This window comes from Molossus molossus, unplaced genomic scaffold (genome assembly GCF_014108415.1).
Source record: "Molossus molossus isolate mMolMol1 unplaced genomic scaffold, mMolMol1.p scaffold_m16_p_22, whole genome shotgun sequence".
Taxonomy (NCBI): domain Eukaryota; kingdom Metazoa; phylum Chordata; class Mammalia; order Chiroptera; family Molossidae; genus Molossus; species Molossus molossus.
In genome coordinates, this window is record NW_023425358.1 from 20065570 (window position 1) to 20082632 (window position 17063).

General features: G+C 44.4%; 1 protein-coding gene across 2 annotated transcripts in view; it reads right to left on the reverse strand.

Annotated features, from left to right (window-relative positions):
• Positions 1 to 17063, reverse strand: part of LIMK2 (LIM domain kinase 2) — a 68082-nt gene that overhangs the window by 38382 nt on the left and 12637 nt on the right. For both annotated transcript variants that reach the window (XM_036276758.1, XM_036276757.1), the window contains exon 2: positions 16434 to 16533. In XM_036276758.1, the coding sequence (XP_036132651.1) occupies positions 16434 to 16533 (100 nt within the window). The remainder of the gene's footprint in view (positions 1 to 16433; positions 16534 to 17063) is intronic.

The following is a 17063-nucleotide window of genomic DNA, read 5'->3' on the forward strand; positions in this document are numbered from 1 at the left end:
TGGGTTTGCTGCCCTGGTTGGTTTTGCTCAGTGGTTACAGCATCAGCCTGTACACCAAAGGATCTCGGACTTGATTCCTGGTCAAGGGTATATACCTGGCTGCAGGTTCAATCCCCGGCCCCTGGTCAGGCATGAGCAGGAGGCAAACAATCGATGTTTCTCTCTCTCTCTCTTTCTCCCTCCTTCCCTTCCACTCTCTCTAAAAATCAATGGAAAAAATATCCTCAGGTAAGGATTAACAAACAAACCAATAAAAGCTGGGTTCGCTGACCTCAAATCCCATGCGCTTCCCTCAACAGGAGCCCTAGCAAAGCATTCAGGAATCCCGTCTTTCCAATATAGGGTCTCAAGCTGCTGGGTATGTTGAATCCTGCATCTGATTTTTCTGCCCACATTCTTACTGTCAGGATATCCTGAAAGATTTTATCAAATGCCTTGTGGAACTCAAGAGAGGGTCTCATGGCTAACAACCCAGTAAAATCAGTAAGTCAAATCTAATTAGTCATGACTAATTCACTGCCAATGTATCCTAATGATCAGCTCCTTTTCTAAGTACTCACTGTCCACCTATTCCATTAACTGCAAAATGCAACAGAATTCCATCAGAATTTTGTGAAGGAGACAAGTCAAAGTATTATGATTTTACTTTTTTCAGGATCTCTTTTTCCTCCTTGCTGAAAATTAGTACAGTTAGCCATATCCATTTTTATCTCACTAATCAATTGCCAGCACCTGGTATAATAGTAAGTATAGAACAAATACTCATAATTGGGGTATTGTCTCCACTTTCCATGGTTTCTCAAAAGTTACTAACAGTGGTTCTGTTACTGGGATAACAAGTTTTATTTTTTTTAAATATTTTTTGTTGTCCTGGCCTTTCTGGCTCAGCGGTTAGAGTGTCGGCCCGCAGACCAGAGAGATCCGGGTTCGGTTCCTGCTAAAGGCATGTACCTCAGTTGCAGTCTGTCCCCAGCCCCGGTTGGGGTCGTGTGGGTGGCAACCACTTGATGTGTCTCTTTCGCATTGATGTTTCTCTTTCTCTCTTCCCCCTTCTCTCCCTCCTGCTCTATCTAAATATAAAAATGCAAAAATAAATAAATAATTTTTTGTTGTTGTTAATCCTCATCCGAGGATATTTTTCCATTGATTTTTTTTTTTTTTTTAGAAGACTGGAAGGGAGGGAGGGGGAGAGAGAAAGAGAGAAACATCAATGTGAGAGAGAGACATCAATTGGTTGCCTCCTCCATGACCCCAACTGGGGCTGGGGCTTGAACCTGAAACCCAGGAATGTGCCCTTGTCTAGGAATCGAACCTGCAACCCCTTGGTCCACAGGCCGATGCTCTAACCACTGAGAAAAACTGGCAGGGCTAAATATGTTTTGTTATTGATCTTAGAGAGAGAGGAAGGGAGAAGGAGAGATAGAAACAATGATGAGAGAAAGATCAGTTGGCTTCCTCCTGCATGCTTCCCACTGGGGATCAAACTAACAACCTGGGCATGTGCCCTGACAGGTAATCGAACCTGTGACCTCTTGGTGCATGGGACGATGCTCAATCCACTGAGCCACATGGGCCAAACAAGTATTTTCTTTCTTTCTTTCTTTTTTTTCAGTATATTGGGAAACAATTTTTCTAGTCCAAAAATCTAAACTCATTTCATATGACTGGATACCCTCATACATCCTGGGCTTCCAATCCCCCCTTCTTAGTTTCAGTTTCATGAGCTGTAAAACAAGAGATTAGACTAAATCTCTAAGGTTCTATCCAGATTTCCATGATACTTGACTAAGATGAGTGCCAAGGATTGTCCTTTGCCTGGTGTTTGTTAAAACGACAGCACGTTCCAACAGTCATGGACCCTCAGCTCCCACTCTGGTAAACACTGACACTTCTATAGTAAAGCACTGAGGCGGTCTTGCTCACATATGCTTCATTTAATTCTCATAACTCTCGAGGTTGGGGTTGTTATCACTTTTTTACATATGAGGAATTGAGGTTCACAGAGAAGGCTGTTGTCCAATCTCAGGTCTAAATGTTGGTAGAGCTGAGATTGAACCCAAGTCTGGATTCCAGGTCCAAGACACTAAACTTGTCTCAAATAACTATTTTACACTTGCTAGCTCATTTACATTGGTATTTCTGAAAGTGTGGATGAAAGAATAGCAGCATTGGACTCCCCTGGGCAGCTTGCTAAAAATAAAGATTTCTAGCCCTACTAGCTGCATTTTCAACAAGCCCCAATGTCTTTGATGCATACAGAAGACAGAAACCACTACTTTACTCCTTCTTATGTGCTCTCCACTTGATTGCATTCTACTCTGACCTAATCCTGAAAGGCAGGTAGGATAGATCACTATCATCCCCTTGTTACAAACGAGGAAATAATTGCAAGATAAGTTGTTCACCTTCTTATTCTGTATACAGCTTAACATGTTTGGGGTGGGGGGCTCTCACCTTCCTGGTGCTGTTCTTATTCATCTGTAATCCCCATAGTAGCTGCCTCTCTCTCCTCTTCAGTGACACTATAGTGGTGCTAAGGGTGTAGTGGGAAAAGGTAACTCCAGAATATAGTGACCCTGTATTCATTTCATGAAAAGGCCAACTCTGGAACTGAAACAAGTTTAAAAAACAAAACACAAAGGCTGATATTATCCCACTTCAGAAATGGCTAGTACTGCTATAAGAGTCAGTGAGTGCGCCCGGCTGGTATGGGCTGTGCAGGAGGCAGCCGATCTTTATTTCTCTCTCTCTCTCCCTCCCTCTCCCGTCCTCTCTCTGAAATCAATAACATATTTAAAAAAAAAATTCAGTGAGTGCTACTGATGAGAGCCGAATGGAACGTCTTCTGATCTAACCAGGATCACTAAAGGGCAGCCTGAGAAAGGCATGGCCTAAAGACAACTGACACAGAGAAGAAAACTACCTTAATTTAAATCTGCCTTGAGGTACTAGGAAGTTCTCGATAATGGTGCGGAGGGTGGAGAAAGAGAATTTATTAGTACCCCTTCAACACTGCAGAGGGGAGGAGGGATTCTAGCCCTTGGGGGAAATATACAAGGCAAATTAGCAGCCCACTGAGGCAGAAGACCCTAGCTTGGATTATTTTAGACTTTAGAATAACATTTACAGACAGAGGTGTTATTCCATGCCCCCACTTCAAAAGAAAACCTCTTACTTGGGAGAAAACTTCAGAGCAAAGAGATGGCGATGATGCACACCAGAAGGGCTTGATCCAAGTGTCCAAAGAGAAATGTGGTCTTTTGACAAAAACATCCTTTGCCCAACAAAATACCCATTGTGTTCTGCTAAGGTATGGGATATAAAGATGAACTAGACATGGTTCCAGACTTAAAGAAGTTCATACTCTAAGAGAGACAGGGCTATAACTGAGGTATGAGGAAAATAACAAAAGACAAAGAAAATGTCTCCTCTGATTGGTTGAGAAAGGGTGAGGGTAGATTTGGGGAGGCTCCTCCACAGAGAAGAAGATGTACTAGTTGAATCCAACAGGTTGATCCCCAGGCAGACAAGAGCATTTCAATCTGAAGGTCCAACACGTGCAAATGCAATGAGGCATAACAGCGTACAGCCTGTAAGCTTCGGTGAAGGGCACATGTGAGGAATAATCAGAGAGGAGGCTGGGATGGTGGAAGAGAGCAGGAAGAGCACCAAGGGCAAGGTCTGACAGATGAAAGAGTTGTCCATTGGCAGTGAAAAGGTATTTACATGAGGTATTTACACGAGCAGAGGTTCCCAATGAATAGGATGTAAAGCCTGAAATACCAAAGACTGCGCTGGTCTTTAGTTGCTAGTTTGACTCTCCCAAATCTACAGCTGGCTGTGTACATGTCCACATGACATCTGCTGGCCAGCGAATGTTCACTAACAGCAGACTATGGCTTCATCCTCAGGCCACATCTCTACTAAGTTAGTAATTTTAACAGCTGAGATTTTTTTGTATGGGCTGTAGGTTCATAAGAACAGGATCATAATTCCTTGTAGATAATGATCCACTATTGCTCTATGATACTAATATTAGAAAGTCAAATGTCCAACATTCAGTGTCAAATGCAGTGTTTACATAGATGTTCTTCTCTTGGCTGTAACGGGGGAAAATGCTTTGGATACCTTAACAAATCTCCAGGGAATGCCAGGAGAAGAGCCCGGGCCTGGCAGAGAAGACCTGAGAATGCAACCCAGCTAACAACAGAAGCAAGCCATAAACCTTGTCTGGGCTTCAATTTCTTCCTTTGCAAAAGGAAGGAGTCAGGTGAGCAAAAAATTCCATAGGTCAATGCTGAATGGAGTCACTAGGAATGGGTTATGGTCAGAGAAAAGGTTGACTGGCTGACCACCCAGAGGCTAGTGTAGTCTTGGAGAATGACCTTAACCCAGGCCTCATTTTTGGCCTTTTAGGTCCAGAAACAGGACTTCATATTACCCAGACTGGTGCAGACATTCTAGGATGGTTCTAAATGACCATTTATCAACCCCACTGTCCACTATGAACTGACACTTGAAATCAGAACACTTTCATATCCTATCTATACAGGTACTACCTCCAGACCCTTTCTGTTGTCAAGAGTCCCAGGAAGCTGAATTGGGCATGAGAAGGTCATTCTATGAGCATGGACATAAAGGGAAATGAGACACCACAGAGAGAAATTTCATTCTGGCAGGAGTGAGCCGGCCAAACCAGCCCTGCCTACAACAAAGAACCCCCTTCTGGTGATCAAATCCAGATTCAGTATCTGAACACACTATTCGTTTTGCCTCATCGACTTTTCATTTTCTGTTTCGCTGCTGTCCACTCATTATTCTACAGTTTTTTAAAACTAATTTTTAATTGAAAAAAAATTACTTCTTTAGATGTACATAACAATCATCAATTCACATATTATTCAGCCCAGGGAGCCATCTGGCTCTGCTAACAAATGGCTAACACTCATGAGTGCTCTATATGAGGCCCTGTTCCCACCCAGTGCTATGTGTGACTTCACTCATTGACCCCTCACAATAACACTAGGAGCTAGGTAGTTGGTCAGCATCTCCATTTCAGAGATGAGAAAATGAAGCACAGAAAGGGTAACTTGCGCAAGTACACAGCTAATAAATGGCAGAGCCAGGATTTGATCCAAAGTAGTTTGTGCTCTTTACTACACATTACTGCTCTCCTCATATATATATCTAACTAGTTTAGTCCCAGAGGACAAACTTCTACTTCCAAATTCTTGAGGAATCACCAACCTATCCAACCCCTCCCCACCATAAATCATCCTTAGTTAAAAATTACTATGTAAGTATTTCATTTCTTCCACTTTATACTTAATGGGCGTCTTTAGCTAATGCCATCCTTCAAAGACTTCTAAAATTTAAAAAATCAAATAAAAACACGATTAGTATTGAGATTTGTCATATTTCAGGGCAATTCATAATAAGTTTGGGCTACAGTAGCTAAACCCATTCTTCTTTCTACTGCGTCTCTCCAGGGTTTGTTCTTATCTGGATTGTACCTATAGAGAAGTGCAGCTTAAGACCTGCTGCTGGACAGGAGGACTCCTGGGTCAGCCTTTTTGACTCCTTTACAGGCAGAAGACAAAGCTTTAACTTCTGACCTCAACGCTTGTAGATAATTTTCTAAAACAACCCAATGTCCGGAACTGATTCTGCCTTGCCATTTACAGTAATTGAACCATGATGGCTGCTAAGGAAAGGATGTGGGGAAGGGGAAGGGGAAGGGGAAGGGCAGGGAAAGGCCTCACTTACATCATATCTCTTGGCTATCCCAGCAATTCATTCAACAAATATCTCTCCCATGCCAACAATATGCTCAGTGGTGACACAATGAGAGGCAAAAAGCTCATAGTTCCTGACCAAGGTATTCTTACAGAATATTATAAGTCTCAGGATGTCATTAAGAATATGATCAAATAAATAAACAAATGTGAAATTAAAACAACAAAAAGAAGCTTCAAAGGGAAGGTCTATGAAAGCATAAGATAAGGACCATGATTTATTCTGTAACTATTTCCGTGAGATATTCAGGTAAAGATCTGAAGAAAGAGCAGGAGTTAATTAGGCCAAAGAGGGGAGGGAACATTCAAAGGAGAGGAACAGCAGGAACAAAAGTCTTGTCAGAAGGAAGAAGGGTGCACTCTGGACCCTGTGAAGAAGAGCAGTGAGGCTGAAGTAGAGAGAGCAGGAGGTGGTGGGGAGAGGCCAGACCATGGGGAGCTCTATAGGCCACATTAAGGACTCTGGTCTTTACCCAAGAATGTGGAAAAGTTGTGAAAGTGGCCCAGTTGGTGTGGCTCAGTGGACTGAGTGTAGTCCCATGGACTGAGAAGTCCCAGTTCGATTCCCAGTCAGGGCACATGTCCAGGGTGTGCGCTTGATCCCCAGTAGGGGGTGTGCAGGAGGCAGCCAACTGATGTTTCTCTTCTCTCTCTCCCTTCTTCTCTAAAAACATAAATAAAAACATATTTTTTTTTAAAAAAAGGAAGAGCCCTGGCTGGTTTGGTTCAGCGGTTAGAGCGTTGGCCTGCAGAGAGACCCGGATTCGGTTCCCGCTAGGGGCGCGTACCTCGGTTGCAGTTTGTCCCCGGCCCTGGTTGGCCGTGCGGGTGGCAACCACTCAATGGGTCCCTTTCACGTTGATGTTTCTCTCTCTCTCTCTCTCTCCCTCCCACTCTGTCTGAATAAAAAATGGAAAAAAATGTCCTCGGGTGAGGCTAAAAAAAGAGAAAAGTTGTGAAAGTGTATAAGGACAGAGAGACCACAGAGTGTGATATGGTCAGGTATTTTCTTTAAAGATCACTCACTCAGGCCCTGGCCGGTTTGGCTCAGTGGCTAAAGCGTTGGCCTGCGGTCCAGAGAGACTAGGGTTCGGTTCCCACTAAGGGCATATACCTTGGTTGCAGTTTGTCCCCAGCCCTGGTTGAGTCATGTGGGTGACAACCACTCAATGTGTCCCTTTCATGTTGATGTTTCTCTCTCTCTCTCTCTCCCTCCCACTCTATCTAAACAAAATATGGAAAATGAGGATAAAAAATAAATAAATAATAAATAAATAAATAAATAAATAAATATCACTCACTCTGGCTGCTTCTCTGTGGAGAATGGGTTGAGGTGCAGAGTGACTGTTACAAGGCTATTTTGGTAACCTGCGTATGACAATGGTAGCCTGGAACAGGGTAGAAGGAGAAATGGAAAGAAGTGGACACAATCAAAGTATAATCTGGAGATAAAACTGACAGGCTTGGATATGGAGGATGACAGAGAAGAGGTATCAAGAAGAACCCTCATGCCCTGGCCCGTTTGGCTCAGCAGTTAGAGCGTCAACCTGCGGTCCGGAGAGACCCGGGTTCGGTTCCCGCTAAGGGCACGTACCTCGGTTGCAGTTTGTCCCCGGCCCTGGTTGGGTCGTGTGGGTGGCAGCCACTCGATGTGTCCCTTTCACGTCGATGTTTCTCTCTCTCTCTCTTCCTCCCACTCTATCTGAACAAAATATCGAAAAAAATGTCCTCGGGTGAGGATTAAAAAAAAAGAAGAACCCTCAGGCTCTGGTCAACATGGCTCAGTGGCTGAAACGCTGCACCAAAGGGTTGCGGGTTTGATTCCCAGTCAAAGACTTGTACCTGGGTTGCAGGTTCGATCCCCGGCCCCAGTTGGGGTGCTTATAGAAAGCAACCAATCAATGTGTCTCTTTCACATTGATGTTTCTCTCTCTCTCTCTCTCTCTCCCTCCCTCCCTCCCTCCCTCCTTCCCTTCCTCTTTCCCTTCCACTCTTTAAAAAGCAATAGGGAAAATATCCTCAGGTGAGGGTTAAAAGAAAAAAAAGAGAAGTACTCCCAGGTTCTGGCTTGGGTAGTGAGTGGATGGTGGTATCAATTCAACAGGACAGGTTACAGTGGAAGAGGAGCCATTTGAGGTGTAAGACTGAAAGTCCAGCTGGGTCTGAGATGCCTGGAAGACATTCATATGGGTATGTGAAATTGACAGGATAGACAGGTGTACAGATCAGTGGAAAGGTGTGGACTAAAGATACTGATTTTTGTCCAGCCAGTGTGGCTCAGCAGTTGAGCATCAACTCATGCACCAAGAGATCGCCAGTTCGATTCCCAGTCAGGGCACATGCCCAGGTTGTGGGCCCGATCCCCAGTGAAAGGCATGCAGGAGGCGGCCATTCGATGTTCTCTTCCATCGATGTTTCTATCTCTCTCTCCCTCTCATTTCCTCTCTCTAAAATCAATACAGGGAAAAAAATTTTTAAAAAAGAAGATAGTGATTATGGGGTTATCAGTGTGAGGAGGACAACAGAAGCCTGGAAGAATGTCAACATTTCAGAGCTAGATAGAGGAGGATAAGCAAACTGGAATGACCAGAGAAGTGGGGGGAAACCAGGAGAGTGTGGAATGTCATGAAAGCCAAGAAAAGAGACCATTCCAAGAGTGACAAAGACACTAGTAACAAATGCTAACATCAATTAAATCTTAACTATGGCCAGGTACTGGCTAAGCATTTTGAATACATGATCAAATTCAATCTGCACAATCTCCTTTTAGGATGAGAACCATTTCCCCTTTTGTAGATGAGGAAACTGGCAAAGAAAGATTAAACAGCTGACTCAAGGTCAGGTGGCTGATAAGAGAAGCTGGGATGAAAATTTAAGCAGCCTGACTCCAAACTCTGATTCACTTTTCTCTATCACCTTCAGTGCAGTTTGGGAGGTCTTATAAGATGAAGACTGAAAAGTGGCCAGTGGACAGACTGATGAGTCTGTCTCTGGAACAGCACTAAGAGAATACTGCTTCAGGGAGAGACAGAGGGAAGCCAGACTAGAGTCCACTATTAGGAAAGCTCCACGTCATTACCTGATTTTCAGGTATCTGAGGGAGCCAGTTAGGATACCAGGCCAGTATGTCAAATCTGCATCTCTAACAGCACATATTTTATTTTTTAATCCTCCACCCAAGGATATTTTTTCCATTTATCTTCAGACAGAGTGGGAGGGAGGGAGGGAGGGAGAGAGAGAGAGAAGCATCGATGTGAGAGACAGACATCGATTGGTTGCCTCCCATATGACACCGAACAGGGCTGAGGACCGAACCGCAACCAAGGTACATGCCCTTGACTGGAATCAAACCTGCGACTCTGATCTGCGGGCCGATGCTCTAACCGCTGAGCCAAACCAGTCAGGGTTCCAACAGCATTTAATTTGGTGCCCTTAATTAGCAGATGGTGCTCAAAATTATATGGGAATGGTTAGTTTAAGAAGCAGGCTGCCCTGGCCAGTTTGGCTCAGCGGTTAGAGCGTCGGCCTGTGGTCCGGAGAGACCTGGGTTCGGTTCCCGCTAGGGGCGCGTACTTCGGTTGCAGTTTGTCCCCGGCCCTGGTTGGTCGTGCGGGTGGCAGCCACTCGATGTGTCCCTTCACGTCGATGTTTCTCTCTCTCTCTCCCTTCCTTTCTCTCCCTCCTACTCTATCTGTACAAAAAATGGAAGGATATCCTCGGGTGAGGATAAAAAAAAAAAAAAAAAAAAAGAAGCAGGCTGTTGCCATGTGCTGCTGCTAAACCTTCACATTATGCCATTCTAGTATTTTCAGAGTGCTTTCTTCTCCGTTACCTCCTTAACCCTCACAACTACTCCATGAGTTGGATTTACTTTCACAACAGTGGCAAAGGAACTTGCCCACAGTTACACAACTAGCTTGGCTCAGCTAAGACTAAGATCCATGTCTTCTGAGTCCAAGTCTACTGTTGTTTCTTGGGAGTCCCAGTGCAAAGAGGACCCTCATCGGAGCTAGGGTGACCTGAATTCAAATGTTAGCTCTGTGTGACCCTGGGCAAGTTACTCCACCTTTCTGGGCCTTCCTGTTTTATTATAAAATGGGGTTGCAGGGTTATTGTGAGGGCTGAATCAGATAATCTATGTGAAACTCTCAATACAATGCTTAATAAATATCCATCATCAATCCCTGGCCCTACCCTCAACCCCCTCCATCTCTGCCCTGAAGAGCAGCTATGGGACTTCTACAGTCTTAGTTCTCTCTTCCCAAAGAACAGAGCAGGATTAAGGCACATTGAAGGTTTGCTACTACTACACACTAGGGGTCCCACTGTATGTTAAGGCTGGAGTCCCTTGTGGGGGCAGAGAAAGGCCCAGGTGTCTGTACTTTCCTTCCTCTGTCAGGATGGCTCCTGTTTGATGGCTTGCTTTAATGACCTGCTGGCTGGCTGTTTCCTTAAAGATAAACTAGACAAACGAGCAAACCAGAATCAGAGGCATGAGTCAGTAAACGCAGCAGCAACATCAACAGTACAACAGCAGATGGCAGGGTTGCTCCACTGACTCCCAATCCAGGATCTGGAGACCCAGGAGAAATTTAACAGCACTTTTATTGACACTTGTGAATTCATGAACCAATACCCTTCATTGTTATCTGATACCCAGTGTGTGGCAGGTAGGGTGTTTTTATCCTGAAGTTACAGAAGAGGAAACGGAGCCTCAAAACAGTTAAATAACAAGAATGCAAAGAGACTCTTCTAAGAGCCAGAATACCAGAGTTCAAATCCCAGCTATACTATTTACTAGCTCTGTGAGCAAGTAACCTCTATTTCCCTATTTGTAAAGTAGTTTAAGATCAGTTCTACAGTTATTATGTTGTTATAAGAATTAAATGAGATAATTCTTAGGACAGTGTCCACCGCAGAGTAACCACTCAATAAATGAAACCTATTACTGTAAGTATAATTCTATCAAGCTTGTTTAGATGGGGGTATGGATGAGAAAACAAGCATGATTTTCAGCATCACAAAAAACACTCTGTCATCAGCCAGCCTATTACACTACAGTCTCTGGTTGCTACACATTTAATTTCTTCACTGGACTTCCCTGGATTCACAAATTAAGCAGAAATAGTTTGTTTTCTGATGAAGTGATAACAGCTTTCTATCTGCATTATTCCTTTTCTAGAGCACAAGCATGAGAAATCAGTTCTCAAAAGAGAAAGCTCAAATAGTCTGTGTTCGTGATCCTGAGAAAGGAGGCCCCAGGCAGTTCCCAGGAGCCTTAAGAATGGTGGCTTTTTTTGATCTGATAATGTTGTTAGGAACCAGGTCAAGCAAGACTCCCAGGTAGGGGCCATACAGACTAATAGAGGCAGCTTTTCCTTCCTCCCACGACCCCTCCTCCTGGGCCAAACCCCTCTGATGAGGGTGAAAGAACAATAGTCAGAAAACTTGTCAAGGTTCTTTGGTTTGCAAACATGCCAAAAGGCCAGGTCACCATTCATAGCTCCACACTTTAACTTCAGCTACAAAACAACATTCAGTCCCATGAGGGAGCCAGTTCCAGAGAGCTTCAGAGAGAATGGCCCCAGCTGTAGAAGCAATGACACTGCTCAAAGAAAGGGAAGGCCAGAGGTATTAGAATCCAAACAGGCCTGTTGTGAAGGTTGACAAGAGGAAGCAAGAGGGCTAGTCAGCTAGGCGTCCAGAGACCAGAAGCATCCTGGCCAGGTGCCCAACTGCACCAGCACATTTATAGACTGGGCTACTTCCAGGAGGTTTGTCAGTTGGCCTACACTGTACAGTCCTGGGATCCAGCCTTAAATGGCTTCCTATTGTCCCAGGGACCTGACAAACTGGCGGAAGGCTGTGAGAGGCAGGATTAAGGACGTGGCTGCAGACAGGGGATAGAGAAGTATAAAGAGCAGGTGAGGGGAGGAGTTTGGGCTAAACCCCAGCAGTTTCTCCATTCAATATCCAGCCCCACCCTGTGATTAGGAAAACAAAGGTGTGGGGGAAGGGGAGAAGAAAAGTCATATCCGTTATTGTAACCATAGTCCAGCTGGGAAAAAGCAAGGCTGAAAGGGAGTCATGAAGAATGAATTTCTTTGGGAGAATGAAGGGAGAGTCCTACTTCTAACAGGCATGCACCCAGATACTCTGAATTCATCAGAGTATCACAGGTGAGCTGGGGTGGAAGAGATCTTAACAGACTGTTCAGGCTGATGCCTCATAACCAGATTACTTCTGAGTCAGACTGTACAGTCCTTCCTCCCATTTGGGCAAAAGTCAAATGGGCTCCAAAGCAGCCATTCTCCCCAGCACAAATGACCAGGTTCCAAGTCATCCAGTTTGTGGGGGAAGGCGCAGAAGTCAGGAGATCTACTCCTTTAATGTGCAGAATTAGAGAGACTCCGTCCTTGAGGCAAAGCTGTAAATAGCAGACAACCTGGATGCTCTACTTCCCCCACAGGCATGATTTCTGCTTTACTTATGTAGGGTAGTTCAAAGTCAACCTTAATCCCGAAGGCTCCACATCAGATGACCAATGAGTGGGTATGTAAAAAGAAAAATAAATGTATGTGTGTTAAGTATATAGACACACACTCACAATATAACATAACAGCTACTGATTAAGAGTTTTATTTTTAAATTTTTTTTCCCTTTATTGATTTTAGAGAGAGAGGAAGTGAGAGGGAGAGAGATAGAAACATCGATGGAAGAGAACATCGAATGGCCAGCTCCTGCATGCCCCTTACTGGGGATCAGGCCCACAACCCGGGCATGTGTCCTGACCGGGAATCAAACTGGCAAGCTCTTGGTGCATGGGTTGATGCTCAACTGCTGAGCCACACCGGCTGGACTGATTAAGAGTTTTCTATGTATCAGGTGTTATGCTAGGCACTTTATACAAATAGGTTACCACATCTAATCTTCCCAAGAACCTTGTGGGATGAGTACTATTATTAGTCCCATTTTATAGATGAGGTGCCGAACCTCCGAGAAGTCACCTAAGGCCAGTTAATTGCAAAGCCAGGACTTGAAACCAGACAGTCTCATTCTAAGACAGGCCAATAAGTCAGGATAAGTGGAATAGGGAAACTGAGACAGATTGCTGAACAAAATGACAGCAATTTACAGCAGATATAGATGGTCACATCCCTAGAAATAACACTTAGGCCTCAGATGTATTTCAGCTCCAGACCCAGAAAAACAGCAAAATAAGGTAGAAAACATGAGTACAGCTGCAATGACTAATGACCTCCTGCCCAGACACTGACCAATCAATGAAGACCATGACCCTAAAGGAGCACACTTAGAAAACACGAATATTCTATTGAAACCCTCCCCTGGGACCTCCCCTAAGATTCCTGCCAGCAAAAATAAAAGCCTCAAGACAAAGGAGCCAGCATGTGCCCCTTCTTTTGTTCCCCCACAGGCATGCATCTCCTAGACTCTGGGGGACCCCCAGAAGCTTGCACCCAGGGCAGCAATGGTCAGTGGCAGTTCATTCCAGGCAACCCCCCTGAACCTGTCCTTTTCTCTGACTTCTTAGTGAGCCAAACCAGACCAGACTAGATTCATTTCCCCAGTCTTTTCTTGTTTCACTGTCCCCAGTTTTTATTTTATTTTATTTTTTTGTTAATCCTCACCTGAGGATATTTTTCCATTGATTTTTTTAGATACAGTGGAAGGGAGGGAGGGAGAGAGGGAGAGGGGGAGAGAGAAGAAGAGGGAGAGGGAGGGGGAAAGAGAGGGAGAAGGAGAGGAAGAGGGAGAGAGGGAGAAGGAGAGAGAGAGAGAGAAACATCATATATGAGAGATACATAGACTGCCTCCTGCAAGACCCCAACCAGGGAATTGACCTGCAACCCAAGTACATGGCCTTGACCAGGAATCAAACCCATGACCCTTTAGTCCATGGGCTGACGCTCTAACTGCTGAAGCAAAATGGCCAGGGCTCACTGTTCCCAGTTTTAATAAATGTCCTCTAAAATTCACCTGGACTTATGTTGTGACACTTTTCCTGCACAAAGTTAAGAACCCATACACTACCGACTGACTGGCATTAGACTGGCCAAGAGCCAGGTCCCCTTTCCGGTAACAATTCCATAGCTTACACTCTTATCTACCATGATAATGTGTCTTAACTCTTTATGAGTATGTACTTGTGTGTCTCTCTGTCTCTCTCACACACATACACAGTACTATCTAACAAGCTAGCATCTAATCAGACCTACAAATAACCCAAGACTTCAGTTCTAAGGCCAGCTCCTGTCGTCCATGGCCTGTGTGTATAACTTTTTTTGTCTTTTTGGTTTGAAGCCTCTCATCTCTGATATGAGAGGGTTATATCACACAGTAGGTGGTCTTTTCTAGTTCTTAAGTTCTTTAGTTTTAGGAGAATTCAAAAATTCCAAAGATTATCTTTGTCCTACCTTATCACTGCCCTGCTTATTTTGGATAGGAAATATTCATACAAATAGGAAAATAGCAAGGACAAATATGACCATATGGATTAGAATCCAAGGCAAGTCCTGGCCTGGGAACTCAGGTTCCGATGCTGTTCTTTAGCCTCAGCTTTAAAATAAAAGGGCTAGCCCAAGGCTTTATCTGTAAGATCCTTTAAAGCTCTGACACTCTGCTCCTATCTTACTAAAAGGCAGAATAAAGTAAAGACAGAATCAACCTCCCTGAGAATAAGAGGAGGAGGAAACCAAGGCAATTAGATCAGAGCAGCTTGGAGAGCTGTGAGTTAGAGCTGAAAGGGCAGAAAAATGCTAGTTCCTCTCCAACTCTTCCAGAGGCCAGAGCTCTCCAGGCCAACCCCCCACGTAGTTCCGGGTGGAGGCATGTGCTTAAAGGTCAATTAAATTATTTGATATAAGCATGGGGGATGCTTTGCAGCAAGAGCTGTATGTGGGTGCTGGAATTTAGAGCATGCAGTGCCTGTCTAGTCTGTTTCATTCTCAGGATGAGAGCACTGCCCCACCACCACTTCAGACCACGGAGACCTCACATGCCCACTCAACCTCCAGTGAGGAATGACGGCAGGCCAGTCATTTATGTTCGGGAGAATGCAAAGACAAGCTCCCACTCTTGCGGATTCTAATCTCACTGGGGAAAGGAACAACCATTTAGTGGGTGCCCACTACATACTGCGTCCTTGCCATATAATATTTCATTCCATCTTAATAAATCTGAGATGGATTCTTAACTTCTGTATTTTCCTGATGAGAAAACGGAGCCTTAGCAGGAACAAATCTGACTTTAAAGTTTGTGTTATTTTCAAGAAACTGAGCTGCCTTTGAACAACAAGAACCATAATAAAGTTAATAACAAAAAGCAGGAGAGGATAATCAGCAACCCTCGAAGGAGCAGAAGACTAATAAGCCCAGTAGCCGGATCTGACTAATGGTCACAAGGTCAGACCTCTGGTAGGCTAAAGATAACATCTTGACCTAAATTATATTATAGCTCCTGAGCCCTAAGTTGGAACCAACCCTGGGCTACTTTTCCATAAGACCAGAGAGAGGGACCTAGAAAAGATCTCAGAACTGTCCGTAAGATCTGAAGAAATGATTTATTACCCTAACCTCACCTCTGACCAATCCAATGTCCTGTGATTTTGCCCTACATAATCTGTAACCTACATGCTATAGGGGTGTTGGATCTTTAGAGCACAAGCTCCCCATCTTTGTATTGGCCCATTCAATATTAAAACTATTTTTTTCTTTTTATACTGCAAGTTCCTGCTCATTTCTTTGGGACAGTGCTCACAGACAGGCAGACTCACAAAGAACAAAAAACAAAAAGCAGGAAACTAGGGAGGCAGCCTGCTGTGAAGAAGAGCTAGCTTTGCCAACTGCACTAAAAGCAATCCTTGAGCCCTGGCCAGTTTGGCTCAGCGGTTGGAGCATAGGCCTGCGGTCCAGAGAGACCCGGGTTCAGTTCCCACTAAGGGCGTGTACCTCGGTTGTGGTTTGTCCCCGGCCCTGGTTGGTCATGTGGGTGGCAGCCACTCGATGTGTCCCTTTCACATCGATGTTTCTTTCTCTCTTCTTCTTTCTCCCTCCCACTCTATCTGAACAAAAAATGGGAAAAAGTGTCTCGGGTGAGGATAAAAAAGAAAGTGATCCTTGAGGCATCTGCATAATCAGTAGTGTAGGCATGGAAAAATCACTCTTTCTGAACCTCAGTTTCCTCACCTAAAAAGTGAGGGTGGCTCTGGCTGGGTAGCTCAATTGGTTAGAGTGTCAACCCGATATGCCAAGATTTTGGGTTCAATCTCTGGTCAGGGCACATATAAGAATCAACCAATGAATACATAAGTGAGTAGAACAAATCTATCTCTCTCTCTTCCCCTCCTTTTTCCTCTCTCTCAAATCAATAAAAAAATAGTAACTTAAAAAGTGAATATGCTGGGACTCCCTAGAAAGACCTCCTCTCAAACCCCACCACACCTCTAGCTGCTCCTGGTCCATTTGTGGCTCTTCCACTTTCACCTTGGCACATCCCTCCCTGCCCCACACCCACTGAAATGGAAACTCTCAAATCAAAAGCTTGTTTTTGTATATTCCAGAAAATGAAATAGCTCTAGCCTGTAATGTACTGGCAAAACAAGAGGATAGACCCACTTACCGGAAGCAAGAGCTGTGCCAGGCTTCATTGACAGTCCTGTACAACCTCTGGCTCGGAGCAACGAGGTCCCCACAGCCCCAACACTTCCAGTCATCTTCACCTGCACACAAAAGCAAGGGGGGGTTCAGAGGCCCGAATTACTGAGGGCAAAGGGATGGGATTCCACTGTGTGGAATAAGACTGAATTAACAGCCTCTCATACTGAAAGGTTTCGTCCAATACTCGGCCATATGCACAAGTCCCTTCTCCACAAGATCTCTGGAAGCATGGTCTACTTATCTCCCCAGAGAGAGGGAATTCATTTTTTAAATGGTTCTGACTGTTCTTTTTTCTACTGAGACAAAACTTGCCTTTTCTAGAAGTGTCAGTCCTTGTTTATAGTTCTGAGTAGATGAAATGAACAAGTATCTTTCTTTTTGGATCAGCCTTTCCTACAAATATTCTCAACCAGCACCCAGAAACTTCTCCTCTCTAGGTTAATCATGTTATTACCTTTTCCTATTTCTCAAAAGCCCTGGTTGTGCAGATTTTCCATCACCTAGTCCAGGATCTCATTCATGCAACCAATACCATGGGTCCTCTTGGACCCATGAGTCTTCTCCAAGCTCTATGTTGGAGACTGTTGAATAA